This window comes from Harpia harpyja, chromosome Z (genome assembly GCF_026419915.1).
Source record: "Harpia harpyja isolate bHarHar1 chromosome Z, bHarHar1 primary haplotype, whole genome shotgun sequence".
In the NCBI taxonomy this organism is placed as follows: domain Eukaryota; kingdom Metazoa; phylum Chordata; class Aves; order Accipitriformes; family Accipitridae; genus Harpia; species Harpia harpyja.
In genome coordinates, this window is record NC_068969.1 from 91,448,647 (window position 1) to 91,464,923 (window position 16,277).

Sequence of the window (16,277 nt, forward strand, 5' to 3'; positions counted from 1 at the left end):
TTGCATGTCGGCAAAAACACGTAGCCTCCCAGCAACGTGCATCAGAACTCTCGTGCACCAGAGCTGCACGGAGAATGGCAGCTGCCATTCGACCCTTTGAAACTTGGTCACCAGTTTATAATAACCACAAGGAACCCATGTCCTCGTGTGGGTCCGGTCAGCTCTGCGGCACAGGTGCAGCCTGTGCCAGCAGGCGGGCTGCAGCAGGACTCCACAACAGCCCAAACGTGGACAGTGAGAAGCAAGAGACCAGGACCCATGGAGATGCAGAACTTTCCCTGGCCCAGATCTAGGTGTCAAATTCAGCAGCTGCCCACCCCACCATCTGGGCAAGTGAGAAAAAAAGATCAGAGATCCTTGTTTCAAACAACTGCATGGGCTTCAGTGCTATACTTGGCCTGGAAAATATTTTGTTTGCACCGTCAGAGGATCTGACACATCTCAGAGAGCTGGACTGTACACAGCAGAAGCCATGGACAAATCTCTGCAATCTGCCATCTTCTGAGATCACGCTCTGGAGGAATACAAAAATAACATAGACAGCGAATCCATGTAATACTCCATAGGCCAACTTTTTTTTGTTAAACAACATCCAAATGTAGTGAACCAAAAAGATCAACCAATTTACTTTTACTGGCTCTGTAACTGCTTAGCTCATATATTTGTATATTTTTAAAGTATCTCCTAGAATGAGTTGACTTTTCAACTTTTATATATCACAACAATTAATTTCAAATGTAAGAAAAACTTTATTGGTCCATTAAACATTGAATCTATAACAATACAATCACTCAGTATACAAAAGGAAGTGTCCATAAAAACCATTAACATGCTTTAAAAAGGCAAAGCTGTTGACTATTTTAAAATTAAGAGCGTAACAATTCTGAAATCTTTACCAATCCTTAAAAGTCAAAGTGTTACAGTTACTACAGATCACAACACTCCCAAAAAATGTTAAATAAACTAGCAAACCTCCACTTCACTGGGCTACAGCGTAATAAAATAGAACCACACATACACACCAAAAGTTCCCTTGAGATATTAAGAACCTTGAAAAAGACTAATTAAAAACCCCTCACCATTAAGAAAAAGTGTTTACATTTTGACTACTTTGCATCCACTTTTCAAACATGGTATATATGAGACTGAACACCACTCACTGGTGGTAAACAAAAAGTAGACAGTGAACGTATATGTTCCTAGTAAATATTTTCTCAGCTTGTATATGACAAGTTGAACAATTTTCTCTGAGAGTTAGTTCTCCTCACTTTAAGTTTGCATGGATGTCCAATGACACCTAAGCACCTGGACATGTATCAGTAAGAGGAAAAATAAAGCTACGTTATGAGTAATGAGACATTATTTCCCCACAGCTTTCCAAAATTCTTCCTGGCTTCGCACTGAGGCTTCTTTGGCAAAAGCGCAGCTGCAGTGTTGCACCCCGCAGCTCTGGTGAGCAAAAGCCCTGGAAGCTTTAAGCTGCTGGAGCGGTTTCAAAGCTGACGACTGTGGTTCTGAAGAATTCTGTGCAAACGGCTGTACGCTACGGCACTGGAAGCTGTCGGAGACTGGCAAATGAGGGGAAGCCAGCGTGGCTTATATCTGAAATAAATTCCAACTTTTTAAAAGTCACATTATTGAACAGGTGTGGAATGAGTTGAAACCAGGTTTGAGAAAAAAAACCAAAAAACCCCTGGATTTAAGGCCTGCTTAAAACCTACAGAGTTTCTTTGGGCATTAGAAAGCAGACGTCATGCCAGTCTCCCAAAGCTTCTACTTCAAACCCTGCACAGTGTGTCTGTATCCCCATCATGGGGCACTTGGGCATTCTGCCATCAGGATGTTGAAAATGCAGAGACATACCAGTTCCCAAGCTATGCAGCCTGTTACAAGCACAAAAAGCCAAAGCTTTCTAAAGCGCTTGACCCCTGGCATTCCTCTTGTACAGTCACGTGAAACACTCAGTTCAAGCTACTGTTCACAAAACTGAAAACACGAAGTAAAATGTCATGGCACTGATTATGTGTTTTCCTCCCACGAGAACTTGTAGGCCATGTCAGAAAACAAAGAAGCAGTTTTCACAGAGGAAAACTGATCCATATAATAAACTGTGATCCTTGACTTTGCTTCAACACTGCAGGTTGTCCTGCTATAAAAAGGAAAGGATCAACAACAGCTGGCAAAGAAGTCTTTGCTAGTTTCTAGCACCAAAGACATCCCACTTGACAGGAAGCAGAATGGGAGTGAAGCAGGTTTACAATGCCTTCAAAAAACAAATCCAAGGAGAAATAGGCAAATAAAATGAGGAGATACAGCCCGCAAGCAAAAGACATTGCTTCTAAAGCCCAGAAGGAAAGATGAGAGCAAAATTTTAGCTGCAGATAATCTTGTTCATCTAGCCACACAGGTACAGTCTCGTGGTATTTTGCTTCATCTACTTGTTTAGGAGAAAAGCCTAACAGTTTATAGCATAAAATCTTTATAGCATGTTTTAAAAGCAGTCAGTGGATTATTTTGTTACCAATGTGTTCAGAGATGCCCAGGATACTGTGGGCTGCTAGCCAAAGTTCAAGCAGCACTGTCTTGAGTTCCCAAATTTTCCTGATCCATTGGTCAAAACCAGAGAACTGTTAAAATATAGCTTTTTCACAAGTGCAATGGTTGCTTCATTAATAGCAGTGTTCTAGCCCAGAAATGGCTGCACCAGTGGCTGATAAAGCAGTTATATGTGCATAGCTTATAATCTCAAAGCGCTTCTAGATTTGTAAAAAGGTGCTAAAACACAAAATAAATAAATAAATAGACATGCAGTGTTCATGATTCTGTGAGGGGATAAGCCCTCTCTCTGGACTACGCATACATCAGCAACACTGAATTACCCGTTTCAGACGAAAGTGGCCCAACCCAGCCAGGATTTACCAAATTAGCTGGGCAAGAATGAGCTTTTCGACCCTCATGGAAATGCTTGAAATACAAAGCTAAGAGTATCACAAACATGTAATAACTCTGATGTGTAATCACAGTGGAGTTCCTTACTTAGCATCCAGCTGCAAGGGCTGCCTGCACACTTTGAGGAACTAGGTGGTAAACAGCAAAGAAGCATATCCATCTGCTTTCCACACGTTCTTGGTAAGGTTTTATGGTCTCATTTGTTAGTCCAGCTATTTGGATTCAGAGACTTGCTCTCTGAGTCAGTCTCATTGATTTTAGTCTGAACAAGAACCAGTCACAATTGCAGCTCTTGGTTGCCTCCAGGAGAAAAACTAAAATTGTTCCAGTCTCAGATGACAGTGCAGCAGTGAGGTTCCAAATAACCTTTCTTATGATAGCAAATTTGAAAAAGTAGGAAAACACCAATAAAATTGTTTCACCTTCCCAGCAGAACTAACTTCTTCCAACACGGTCTGTTCCTCCAAGAGTCCATTAAACGATAATATTAGATCAAATTCAAGTTTAACTAGAGGAAACTTAGTACAGGACATGTTCTCCAGCCTTCCTGTCTTTGTAACAACAGCTTCCTCACTTCACACAACCCAAAAATATTAGGAGCCAGAAATGCTGCACTGCTCACTTATGTCTGGGAACAAACTCAATGAACAATCACGGCACAAGGCAGGACAGACACTGCACAGCTAACTGCCTCAAGCAGAGCGGTTACCTGCACTTTCAGGTATGGGGAGAGAAAGTTAACTGTTTACAGTCTGAATTTAAATGTAAGCAACAACTACTCATTTATTTACAAAATCATCAGGCTATTTGTAAGTTTTCCCAGTTCATCTTCCACTGCACAGGAATATCTGAATCAGTCTCACCCCCCGGTTTGTGAAGCACAGATTATTTGGTCTTCCACATGCACTGTGGGTCTGGGTGTGTCTTGTACACACTGGTGTAACGTACAAGGCAGCATCACCCAGTCACAGGCTCAGTTCAGGTTTTCCAGTTCCAGTGCCACCTGAATTATTAACTATCACAGCAGTAGGTATGAAGGCACTTCATAAAAAGGTTTCAAAAAACCCATTTGCATGAACTACTTGGAATCTATGAACTGGGCATTTCAATCCTTGACCCTAGCCAAGGATTTTACTAAGTAGTTGCACATGGAAGTTCACAGTACAGATTTTACAGTGAATGCTGAGGCTGTAACATTTGCCTGGCCAGCAGGAAGCCATGCCTCACTGAGGAACTAGAGACTTTGCACACCCAGGTGCTACCAGTTACTGATTCCTTCGAAAGGCCTGGAGATCCATAGCTGGATCTGGAGCCACAGCATGGACACACAGGTCCTCAAAAGTTATTTTTGGGGTCTTTTCCCATAACGTTTGCTCAGAAGCAGACAAAGCAGTGTATTCAAGCACTGCCCCATCCCCACCCTATGTATACCCGCAGATCTAGATGCTTAAGGTCAATAGCTGGTGGAAGGGAAGGATGAAGGAGCAACTAAGTGAGGTGAGTGCTGTGTAAGAAGAATGGGCTCACTGTGGACTTTCCTCTTACAACCCTGTTTCCTCTGTGCAAAATCTATTTCCTTTAATACAAACTATAAAAAAAAGAAGCACAAGGAGGTGCAGGAAGTCCTCATGCAGGCTGATACTGCCTACATAAAGTAAGTGTTTTTGTAAACAAATAAGAACATCCATTGGCCAAGATATGTATTAAGATCATCCACATTTGTCACTGGGATGCCTGCTACCAGAACCAGAGAACAGTTACTATTCCCTGTCCTATAACTTGACATAATGCATGCCGCCTTCTGTAGAGCTCCTTGCCCAGATTGTTCTGTTATAAAAAAACATTGCTAATTAAAAAAAAAAAAAAGCTTGGTTTCTCATAGTACAACACATATGGCACCAGAAGGCAACTCCTGCGAGCCTCTATACTTTAGGGAACAGCATTTGCCAAGGGAGGAGCCAGAGCCTGGACTATGTCAGCTGCAGCTCACAGCTCTAGCACTGGATCAAGACTGTTTGTCAGCATAGCTGCTATGAGTTAGGTGGGACAACTGTTAGTCATCACTGCACAGCCCATAAGCTCTTATCTTAGAGATGGGACAGATAAGGCTTCTAGATTGCGAATGCATTAAAAAAGGCCTTTTTCAACTGCAGAAGGATCTGCAATGGCTGAACTCCAAATGCAGGCAGAGACATACTGACAGGCCCCCATGCCAGCAGAGCTCTTGGTGAGATCAGAACCTCCCAGCAGAAGCAAAAGAAAAAAAACATGCGCCCCTCTCCAGAGCTATTTGTTGGTTTTCTAACTCAATGTCAAAGCTAAGCTTCAACTGCTTTTTTTCCCCCGAGGTGCAAACAAGAAGAAGAGCAGCAAGAGAGTCACCTCTGGACAGACTCCTCCTTCCCTCAGATCTCATGACAGATGTACTTTGAGGCTTCTAATCACTGGGATAGGTGGTATAACTATACAGGACTGCAGACCTGTAGATTTCGTAAGAGTGCAGGGGGTTAAGAAGATCGCATACCTAGCAAACTCCAAACAGGACAGAAGCCCTAGGATACCATAGCAACAAGACAGCTAAAAGTGGTAATGAAAACAAGAGCAGAACTGAGATCTGTTACATTAGGATTACTCACCAGGTGTGCATTAGCCATCAATTATTGCAACAGAACAAATAAGGCATGCAAATATTTTGGCCATCTCATTGGCCATTATCTTGTGCTTTTCTTTGTTTTGCAGAAAAAATGGGTGAAGATTTAAGGCTCAAGCATGTTTCAAAAAGAGCACTGCTAAATCGGTTGATTTTGTTTATATCCTGCATATTTCACATTGTATGTGTATATATAGAGAGAGAAAGAAGACAAAACCTCTGGGACTAGCGTATGTCATTAATTCATCCCACTGGAATGTAGATAGCTATAGTGGGTTCAACCTTATTTAGCATTTACAGCATCTGAGCTGTTGTTCTACCACAAAATCACCTGCTTAAAGCAAATAAAAATTACATGGTAGGATTTAACATTGTCAAGTCAGTCATTTGTACTAAGGCAGCTGCTGTTATGTTTGTGTCTTCTGGTTTTGTTTTTCTGACTGCTTACCCCACTGCTTGGAATAGGAGTTCTCCAAAAGAAGTTTAGTCTCCATTAATGGATTGGTTGGCTAAGTCCCATCCCAACAGCAAAACTAACATCAACAAAGGAGTATAAAAATATAGCAGTTAGAAAGAATACTTTCCAACCAACACACAGGCAGAAAAGGAAGATGACAAACTATAGTCCTTTTCTGACCATCAATGCATTTAAAATATTATAAAATTAGTCATGGAAACAGAACTGAAGATCCTGGGAGATCTTTAGACACAAGTTGAAACAGCAGGGTAGAAAAGTAAATGAACACTCCACTTTCAAATTTAACAGCAACTGGCAGTGCTCCTGTAATTAGCATTTTCTCAACAGCAAACATTCTGAATAAAGAATGTACCGTATCTTGAACCCCTGTGCAGTACACACAACTTGCAGTTTAAATGAGCTGGCAAAGCAAAGGTAGACAAAATTCAGAGTTTAAGAATTTTAGTGTAGAAATCCCCTTCTGTTAACAATCAGACCAGATCTGAATTGCATAAAATATTCAGGTGCCTTTTAAAGTTATAACAGAATAAATACTCTACTATCATTGGTACATTCCTTTCTCAATCTAGGTATACAATAACTTAATATATTTAATATTTAGATAAACAATTTTTAGTAGATGCTTTGGCAGTTGAATTCTTACATATTCTCTATTTCTACAGAAGTATTTAGTTATGTTTTCGGAAAAAAATATCTGTATACTACTTACAAGAATTATATGCTGTACAAAACAGCAGTCCAAATCATCACTGCAAACTGTAAAATAAACAGCTAATAAAAGAGTATAAAAAGGAATGCATATTTGCTAGAAGATACCCAACATTCATAGGAAAGAAGAAGATATATCTGCACCATGATTTTTTCTTTTCTTGCCAATGAAGCCAGAGAAAGATTGTCAGTTATTTGAAAAGCATTTAACTTATTCCAGTTTATGCAACAACTGTGTTTCCTACACTCCACACATCAGCATTACAAACTTTTGGGACAGATTTGTTCCCTTGGGCAATGCTTGTTCATGACAATTAAAAAAGGGTAAAAAAGTCTTCAATCATTTGTTTAGTCTGACTAAAAAGTTACTAACTGGTACATTAGGATAAGTGGGCAATAAGTGTTTCCTCCTTGCAAAACAACTGTTGTATTTTATTTGTAACGAAAAAAAAAAAAGATAAAAACACGGAAGGATCTTCTGAGTGTTCACACTGAGAACTCTCTGGTTGGGCAACAGAGTGGAGCAATGAGAGTCCATAAATACAGACAGACACAAACCCAACAGGAGACCATCTTAATCCAGAAGATGGACCAGGTTCCGGTGAAGAATTTTTCAATCTGAGCACTTTCATAACTGTTAAGGAAGAAAAAAAAAAAAAAAGAAGCAATAAACTCACTATTCATATCTCTGACTGCAGTATCCTCTGTTTTTCCAAGTGGGTCACAGACTTCAACTAGGTTAACCCAGACATGAAGCAGGGGACAGCAGCCCTTTATATAGCAAGATCTTGCTCAAGAATCGCCCGGGAAGGACTTGTAACACCTCTTCCAGCTTCTTACTTAAGGAGAGAAGACACACTAATGGCAGAAGTTCCCATTCACATCTCCCCTCTCAATGCAGAGACATTACTCAGCTTTAAAGAAATACACTTACTGGAACCAATGAGTTACTGTCATCATAACGTAGAGCGAAGCCAAGAAGAAAACAAAGTGGAAGTAGGCATAACTGTACACCGTGCTTTTCTTCTCATCATAAATCACAGTCTGGCCTCCCCTTTTTTCAATGTGGTCTTCAGCATCAGCTGTATGAGACAGGAAACAAGAAAGCATTTGCAAATTTAGTAAGAACTGAAAACGGCAGCTGACTTCACGAAGAACACAGCAAACACCTATGGTGTGATTTAGAAAAGTGTGATACAGAGCAACACTTGAACAATTCCTTGCCCTCAGGGCATGGGCCTAAGCCTTTAGTAAAAGAAATTCGACTGCCACTGAAATCCTGCCTTGTATCAGCTTCCTGGCCTACTGGCTAGTTTTTGAGCATTTGCGTCATTTAAATTGCTCTACCTGTACGATACTCTTCTGGCAAGTCCAAGCTGATAACCCTGATTGTACCAGGTCTGCAAACAGGACACTCCCTTCCTAACTCACTCCTGAACTGCAGTCCCTGCAGAGCTGCTGAGCCAAAATTCCAGCAGTCAATCACACCCATATGCATGCAAAGAGCAGAGATTACTTTTTGTATGTTGCAGTAATGAAATGTCTTGTAAGGAATTATTAACTAGCTTGTTGTTTTAAAATGGTATTGTTACATCCCTTGCATCCTTCCCTAGCCTAACTTTGAGCATTTCAGCTGCTTCAGTTCAATATGCTACAGAACAACGATACAAGCAGCTCTCCGCAGCTGTGTCTTTACTGTCTTGGCTTTAGTCTGAAAGCCACAAGTCAGGTAAATTGTGCAGTGAAAATGTAATTACCATCTCCGTCAGGCACACAGCAAAAGCAGCAACGAGCTACCTGTGGAACAGAAAACAGGAAGGGTAAGAGTCAGTGCTACAGCAAAGAAGCAGAACAGTTGGTGAAGGAAGGTCTGTTATGTCTACGCTACAGACACTAATTTAGAGAAGTCTGGTTTGTATTTCCAACCAGCACAAAACTCAAATTAGGATTAGCCAAGTAGTTAATAACAGAGCAGTTTCTAAGCTTCGGAAAAACCTACTCAGTAAGATTTGGAGCAAATTAACCATTCTCTAAGAATTACTCTACCCATTTCACATAACTCAAGGTCAAACACTGGTGCAAATAATTATAACAAAATGGTGGAAAAGCTACAGTAAAGCAGTTGCACATTAGTAGTTCAGAGGGGATTCACCTCTTCAGACTTGCATCTAAGTGCTTTTTAAATAAAAAATTTCTCTACTGAAATGAAAGTATGAGGAACTTTTAAAACCCTGCTGCATGCGTTGGAAATCACAACTGCAGAAGCAAAGTCAGAAATCTACTTATCTTTGCAAGATTTTGCTGAAATGGAGCCAGAATGAGTACAAGCAGAATGAGTAAAAGCAGAAAGCTGGCTTTACTGCTTTATTTAAATGAAGATTTTTTTTTTTTTTTTAACTGATGGAAAAAGGGAAGTTGAAATTGACACTTTTTGTGTTGAGTGGTAATGTAAATGTGAAAAGGGTGCTAATCACCCAATAAATATATAAGTAAGTGCATTTTCTGCACCAGACCACAGTACAAGTCAGCACTTTCTGTAGTGCATCACCAGTGTTTTTTGTTCTGGTAAAATCCTACTCTGGGATTTATTTTGGTTGTGGTCTGATGAAGACAATGAACCCTGTTAGGAAAATTCCCTTCCCTAACTGTTACATCAAGCAGTCTTTATAGCATGAAAGTCTATTAACTGTGTTAAAATATATGAGTTCACAGTATACACTGCAATGTAATGAAGCAGTGGAATTTTACTGGAGACTTTGGTATTGTTCATCCTTAAGTCAAACAAACTAAAGTACAGCCCGGCCCTGGAAATAAGGACTTTGCTTCTTGGAAGCTTAGAGCTGTCCATAAAGGTTAAAAGATACCCCTGGACAACCAAGATAATGCCAGCATCCTAGCCCCTCTAGGCTATACTTGAAACCCTCTTTGAAACCCTCCCAGCATCATAGGTAAGTAACTATCGCAAGACTGACTCCAGGGACGTCTGGATCAATAGGCAAGCGGCAAGAGCACTGCAGAAATATAGTTGCTCTGCAAAGTTTTACTATGACTAGTAATCGGTGGTGTGGGTGTCAGTCGAATCATGCTATACTTGAATGCTTGAAGGGTATAAGGACCCTGTGTAAAACCACATTTGGGGTACCCCAATTTGGCTGGGACACCTCATGCGCATGAATAAATATTTACCCTTGTAATTCTATACTTCGTGTTCTAGCCTCTCTCCTCGGTCAGCACAGGCCAGTTGCAAGTTTTCCTAACACCCCCAAAAATCAGATAGTAAGCCCTGCATATCCATGATTACATGTACTCACTGGGTTCATAAACTCATGAAAAGCCAAAAAGCACATTCTTTTTTAAGAGACTGGCTAACAGTTTAAATAAAACCCTTATTCCATATCTCTTTCTACTGCTGTGCCAAGCCTCACCTACAGTGCCAGCCTGAGCTCCCCTTGGGCCACACTCACATTCTGAAGCAAGTGCTGTGTTCCCTCAAACTTTTTAATCAGTTGCAATTAAGTCCTCGCACACACAGATGAAACTAGCAACGCCGGCAGACACACCGCTAGCCCCTCGTAACACGCAGTTGTCTCCTGTACAGACGCCAACAGACCCGCTGTACACCACAAGCGACTGCAGAGCTACGTTCACGCTCCTGGCCAGGAGACAAAGGCCCTTTGCCACAGGGAAGGCAATCAGAGCGCAATTAGTTGCTCTTCACCAGGCATTTCTTTATCCTTACATCCAGCGGCTCTTGTATCGCTCTTTAAAACCAAACGGTCTGGAAGTAATCCCGTCCGCAAGCACTGCGGCAGACGAGCCGAACCTTCCCAGTGAGGGGGCCACATCCAGCCTCTGCGCCGTGCCAGCCGCCCCGACCTGCCCGCTGCTCCTGCCGCAGGGCAAACCGCAGCCCCAAGCCCTTTGGAGGAGACCTCCTCCTATGGCGCAGGCCGGCGGGCACAAAGGGCGCCTGCTTCCTCTCCGGTGCCCCCCGCCCCGGCCTGCGCCTCCTCAGCACAGGGCGGGAAGGCACGGGTCCCGCCGGATCTGCCCGAGGAGGGCCCGGCCACGTCCTGGTGCCCCCTGCTGAGCCCGCTGGCAGGCTGCCCGGCTGCGAGGGCTGGGGCCGGTGCGAGGAGCCACCGGGTGCTTAGCTCCTCAGCGCTGGGCCCGGCGCCCCGTCCAGTCGCACCCTCCCGCCAGAGCGAAGCTCCTCTGGCACAGACATGCTCCTGATAGCATATCTCCATACATTCTCTATGGTATGTCTGAATATTGTGACGGTTTTAATATTTTGTGCCAGCCGTGGAAACTGGTTTGCTGCTAAGTAACTGTAAAAGTGAGATTTGGTAAATAATTATTAGAAACCTTACACTAACACTATGATTGAAACAATAAACAAAAGTATAGCCAAGCAATTAACTAGTAGAGGTAGTTACTCATACGTTTTGCAGTTCTTTGCTCTTATGGCTAGATGTTCCCGTACGCTAGGTGAGAACAATGTTGAAACTGACCACATGTGATTGAAACTGCGTTAAGCTTCAAGATCAAAGAACAAGGAGAAGAATAAAGACTTCAAGCACAGCCAACAAGAAGTTCAAATGGGTCAGTGGTCGCAAATGGATCCTTCATTGCACATGATCAGATGTAGGCAGTACTATGATAATCAGTTATAATCATTTTATGTCTATGTATACTAATCTGATTAATATGCAATTAGTTATTCTATATAACCTGTTTGTGCTAAAGCTGTGGTATGCACGCTAGGTGGAACTATATCCCCCATGCATCCAGCGCTGCAATAAAGAATGCCTGCTTTCTAAAACTCCAAAATGAGTCTTAGACAGTTTCTTCGACCGGCTTTTCAGTATCACTCCCACAGTGAAACACATTTTGCGTCCCCATGCCCAGCTACTGCAAACATCAAGTGCCTCAGCAGATACTTCTGCGCTTTTGGATTCTCACAAACACGCTGATTGAAGACTTGAAAAATAGAAGTTAAAGCTGCAATTAACACCAATGGAGAGACAGCTAGGGATGGAGATTCATCCTCCAAACACACAGATACATTTGAAGAGCGACACTAGAAAGCCTAAGCAAGGGGTAACTGTTACTTAGCAAAAACCCGCTCATTTCCCAGTGGTTCTGGGTGTTTTCAGCATAAGAAGGCCAAAGAAATAGGCAGGTTGAATGAAGAAACCTGTACTGGTGAAACAGGGACAAGAAATATAATCTGAGTGAGATATAATTACAGGCGAAAAGAAAGGAAGTACTTATGTGTGGAAATAAAAATAAGAGATAGGAACTTGGGATCATAGTCAGTTGCTATGAGAACAAAGGCAACCAGGACTGCAAATGTTCAAGAACGCCTCCACTTCTTTTTCTGATAGCTTCCCAGCAGACTTTTTCTTCACATGAGAGGACATGAGCTTGTACGGAGCACAACAAGATTTACAGGAAGTCTGCAGGGCATTAAATAAACTGCAAGAGCAGCAAATTATTTCAGTACATAAAGGCACCTCCACGGAACAAGCAAGAGCTGCAGAAGGGCCAATGTGGACAAGTGTTCTGTCAATTCCATACCCAGAAGCACATACAAACAAGCTTCTGTTTTCACCTAATTACAGATTACTTAGCCATGAAAACAGCAGCAAGAAAAGCACATGAGGAAGTCTGCACAGAAATCCTGTGGAAGGAAGCAAGAACTCACTTCGGTTTCAGGTGTTGCATATATTCCCCTCAGTGCCTCTGAGCTTGCACGTGTTGTTGAGGTCAAACTAGGAGCAAAAGAAGATAACGTCAAAACCCTCGGCATAAATATAAGCCCAAAAGGATGATTTTTCAACACCACAACAAACATAGTCTATTCCCATGTCTAAGCTAAGCATTTGCCTGGATATAGGCATATATCAAGCACTAAGCATGTGAAATGTTTGTTCTGCACAAGTATAAACCAGCCTGACAGCCAGCCACTGGCCAACTCAGGCTGAATCATGAGCTTAAAAGTAGGTCACTCCTGAAAGGTGGTGAATTCATCACCATCAGACAGCAGCAAAGAGCTAAGAGCTCCAATTTGCAATTCAGAAGAGATCTCCCCTGCTGTGCACAACCAATGCTTTTATATTAACTTCACAGCCATCACTTAGGCTCAGCATTTCTGCAAAGGCTTTGCCAGTGAAGTTACACCAACCGCTATTGTCAGTGTACCAGTTGCTGGAAATCACTTTCTTGCATGACTGCAGCTGTCTGGGGGGGAATCCTGCCTGTTTTCTTCTGATTAGAATAATTTCTTGCCCAGTCTTCCCCTTTCAGGATGTGTAATGCAAACTTCCCATTACCCACTGGGAGATGTGTGTTAATGCTTTGCTGTACACACTGAGCCTTAGTAAGCAATACTTCAAAACATTCCCCTTGAAGGCCTTCTTTCTACCCAGCTACATGGTGCACTTCCCCTGCAGGCTACGTGAAGGTTGTCTGCATTCCCAAAACACCTTCCTGGTGCACTGGAAACACTGTTCTAATGTGAACTAGATCCATGACACATGATATTCATACATTTGATACCAGAATTATATGGAACACATATGCATATTTGATAGCAGAAGAGTAGCTGTGCTACCTCTTCAGAAAATCTCTCATTTTCACTTCAAAATTATGATGGAGTTTCACTATGTGAATTTTGAAGTGGACTGATTCTGAAGCAGAACCTGCTCAAAAACGTGCAGCACACAGACAGTGCTGTCTCCTGGCAACCTGCACAGCCAAAACATCACCTCTCAATCATCAGCAACTCACCCCCCCGCCCTGTCCCAGAGCATGACTTAATTTATTGATGTAGGCTGCAATAATACAAGGTGAGCATCACAAATATATAGGCACAAACAGACTTTTTAGAGCAGGAGATCGCTGGCAAATCCTGATGGCAGTACTGTGCTCATTGCTGGTTCAAAGGAAGCCCTAAACCCTCCCAGTTTTGTTTGTTTTAAAGACCCTCGAAGAACAGTCACAGCCTCTGCCAGGAGGCTACAGAAATTTCAGATACTTTTTTTAGATGGACATAACTGCATAGAGTTTTTCTTATAGAAAGAGTAAATACAGAATCAAAGCACCCTGAGACTGTTTGGGATCACGCACAGCTGGAAATTCCTTCCCCTCCACCTCTAGATGTAAATTGCTCCATCTGGTTTTAATGAAATATATTAGTTTCAAAAGTTGTATTATCTTGTTGAACATTTTTGGCTAAAACATCTAACCATTCTGAAACTGAGGAGAATGTGAACCTTTCGGCTCAGTTCTATGCTACTCCTCCCCATTACTTTGTCTGCATGAGACCTGCTATAAGCCTTCACTAATTGGACCATAACATTGCATTTACAGCGAGGTAACTGCAAACCCCCAGACTTACCAAGAATATAAAATGCAGCCAAACAAAATGGTAGTACCCAGGCCAGTAACCAGGTTTTCATCTCTGTGCAGGCCTTGACTAAATTCAGGTACACAGATTGTGATGTTCTGATTGTTTTCATCCAGGACTTCACAAAACAAAACAAAAAGAGCAGTTAGCAAAGCTCATTTCACTGTATTTTAAAGCAGTCTTCAGACTGAAGGCTTTCAGCGAAATATTTTTATTACTTCAGACACTGGATAGGTACATTTCAGTTGTTTCTATCTATCTTTTAAAAAGATCATACAGAAAAAATTCTGTAAATCTGACCTGGCAGACTCTGTGTTTCGGGCAAAACAAAAATGCAACTTAGCAGAGTACTAAAATTTCTTGTTTGACAAGAGCAGACAAACAAGGAAAAAGACTGTTCGATGAATGAAGAAATAAGAACTTGGAAGTTTACCAACACTTCACCCGAGACTACAGAGCCATATAAGACCCAAATAGTACAGACCTGACACCATAAATTCCTTTGACAGCAGGGGCGCCTGGAGGACAACTATGAAATTCATACTCAGTGAAAAACAGGTGGTGTGTAGTTGCCCTGTTCTCAGGCTGATACACAGAAGACGAAAGAAAAGGAGATGCACCAGTTACAGGCAAGATTTTATCTTAACATCTAAGCAAATGCTACTTCTAGGTCCCTGAAATGAAACCAATTCAGTTCTTGGATGTTCCAAGATACATCTGACTTTTTGGTGTTTGCTTGGAGTCAAGGCAAGCCAGACTAGTAGCCCACAGGATCACCCTAAAGCAAGAGATTACAGCTGCACCTTATCTCAAATCAAGAGCTTTTTGAGCCAATGCTGTTTAAGACAAACTGTGTTCCTATCTCCTCTTTCCTTCCAGCAGCCACACTGCATCCCCATTAGGACAGCACAACTGTTTGTCGGGACAGAGGGCAAAATGCACCAAAGGCTACAACCCGGGTTAAAAATAAACTCAAAGTCAGTCCCCTGACCTGGCAGGGAAGGACTTTGCATGGTCCTGCAGGGGTGCATAAACAGCAGCACACAGCAGGGACAGCGTGGAGGTGGGAGCAAAAGAAGGGATGACAAGCCTTTACGGAACACCTTGGCCAGAGATGTGCAGAATCCCCCACCTACACCCATCAGGGACACTTCTGCAGCAGGATAGGCCCACTGTTTGGCAGGCCTTTTAGCTAAGTCTGGCACCAAAAAGCTAAGGCACACTGATAAGCACAGGTTCAACAGACATTAGCTTTTGTTTGCCAGTTCCTTCTAAAGACATTTGCAACTCTGCTTTTTGAGTGTTGCAAATAAATACTTGCGGCTTACATTTTCTTCAGGCCTGGTTTGCAAGGTGGCCAATTTGTGAGATGGCCAATTTGAAAGTCCCCCCCCGAGGAATGAGTCAACATTAGGTAAGTTCATGGCAAATCTGAGTCACAGGGCATGGGACACCTTAGTAAGCGCCAGTACCCCATACATTCTCCAGCACGTGCCGCTGTAAAAGCTGCACAGGCCAGTATGAGTCCTCATCACACAGACAGTGGAGAAAGGAGCATCTCTGAGAGCAGATGACAACCATGAGAGTTCTCTGGCCTGGGAAGACAAGGAGGAGCATCTGATTCAGGAGGTCTGAGGGACTGTGCTTGATGCGTACTCTGACAAATGCAATAACCACACTTCCAATACATACAAGAAGAATCAGAGCATTCACTTAACTGCTGAAGGCTTTGACTGTCACAGGCATGAAATAACACAAGGCCAATGATTAAATACTGTACATCACTTTCTTCCCCTTTTTTCTTCCTTTTTTTTTTACACTGTGTCAAGTCTTGTGAGTCATTCAGATGCCTTTTAAATTAACTTCTATATTCATTCAAAAACACTGCTTAAGCTCCATAAGTAAATCTTCCACCTAAATACTGTTTTTCTTTCTTAGCATTAGAATACATTTGTGTGTGTGCCTGTGCCTACACAAGTGTGACAGAGACAGAGTCCTTCCTCCATCTCCCCCCTTTCTTCTTGGGAGGTGTCTGTAAAAACTTCTCCTTCCTGCCAACAGACTTATTTTCCTCTAGT

At 42.2% G+C, this 16,277-nt stretch overlaps 1 protein-coding gene across 1 annotated transcript in view; it reads right to left on the reverse strand.

Moving 5' to 3' along the window:
* Positions 1–729: 729 nt before the first annotated feature.
* SERINC5 (serine incorporator 5) overlaps positions 730–16,277 on the reverse strand; it is a 54,478-nt gene continuing 38,930 nt past the window's right edge. Inside the window, exons 8-12 of the mRNA XM_052777159.1 lie at positions 14,191–14,317; positions 12,496–12,562; positions 8,543–8,582; positions 7,720–7,867; positions 730–7,419 (exon numbers count right to left, since the gene is read on the reverse strand). Of these exons, the coding sequence (XP_052633119.1) occupies positions 7,272–7,419; positions 7,720–7,867; positions 8,543–8,582; positions 12,496–12,562; positions 14,191–14,317 (530 nt within the window). The 3' untranslated portion in view covers positions 730–7,271. The remainder of the gene's footprint in view (positions 7,420–7,719; positions 7,868–8,542; positions 8,583–12,495; positions 12,563–14,190; positions 14,318–16,277) is intronic.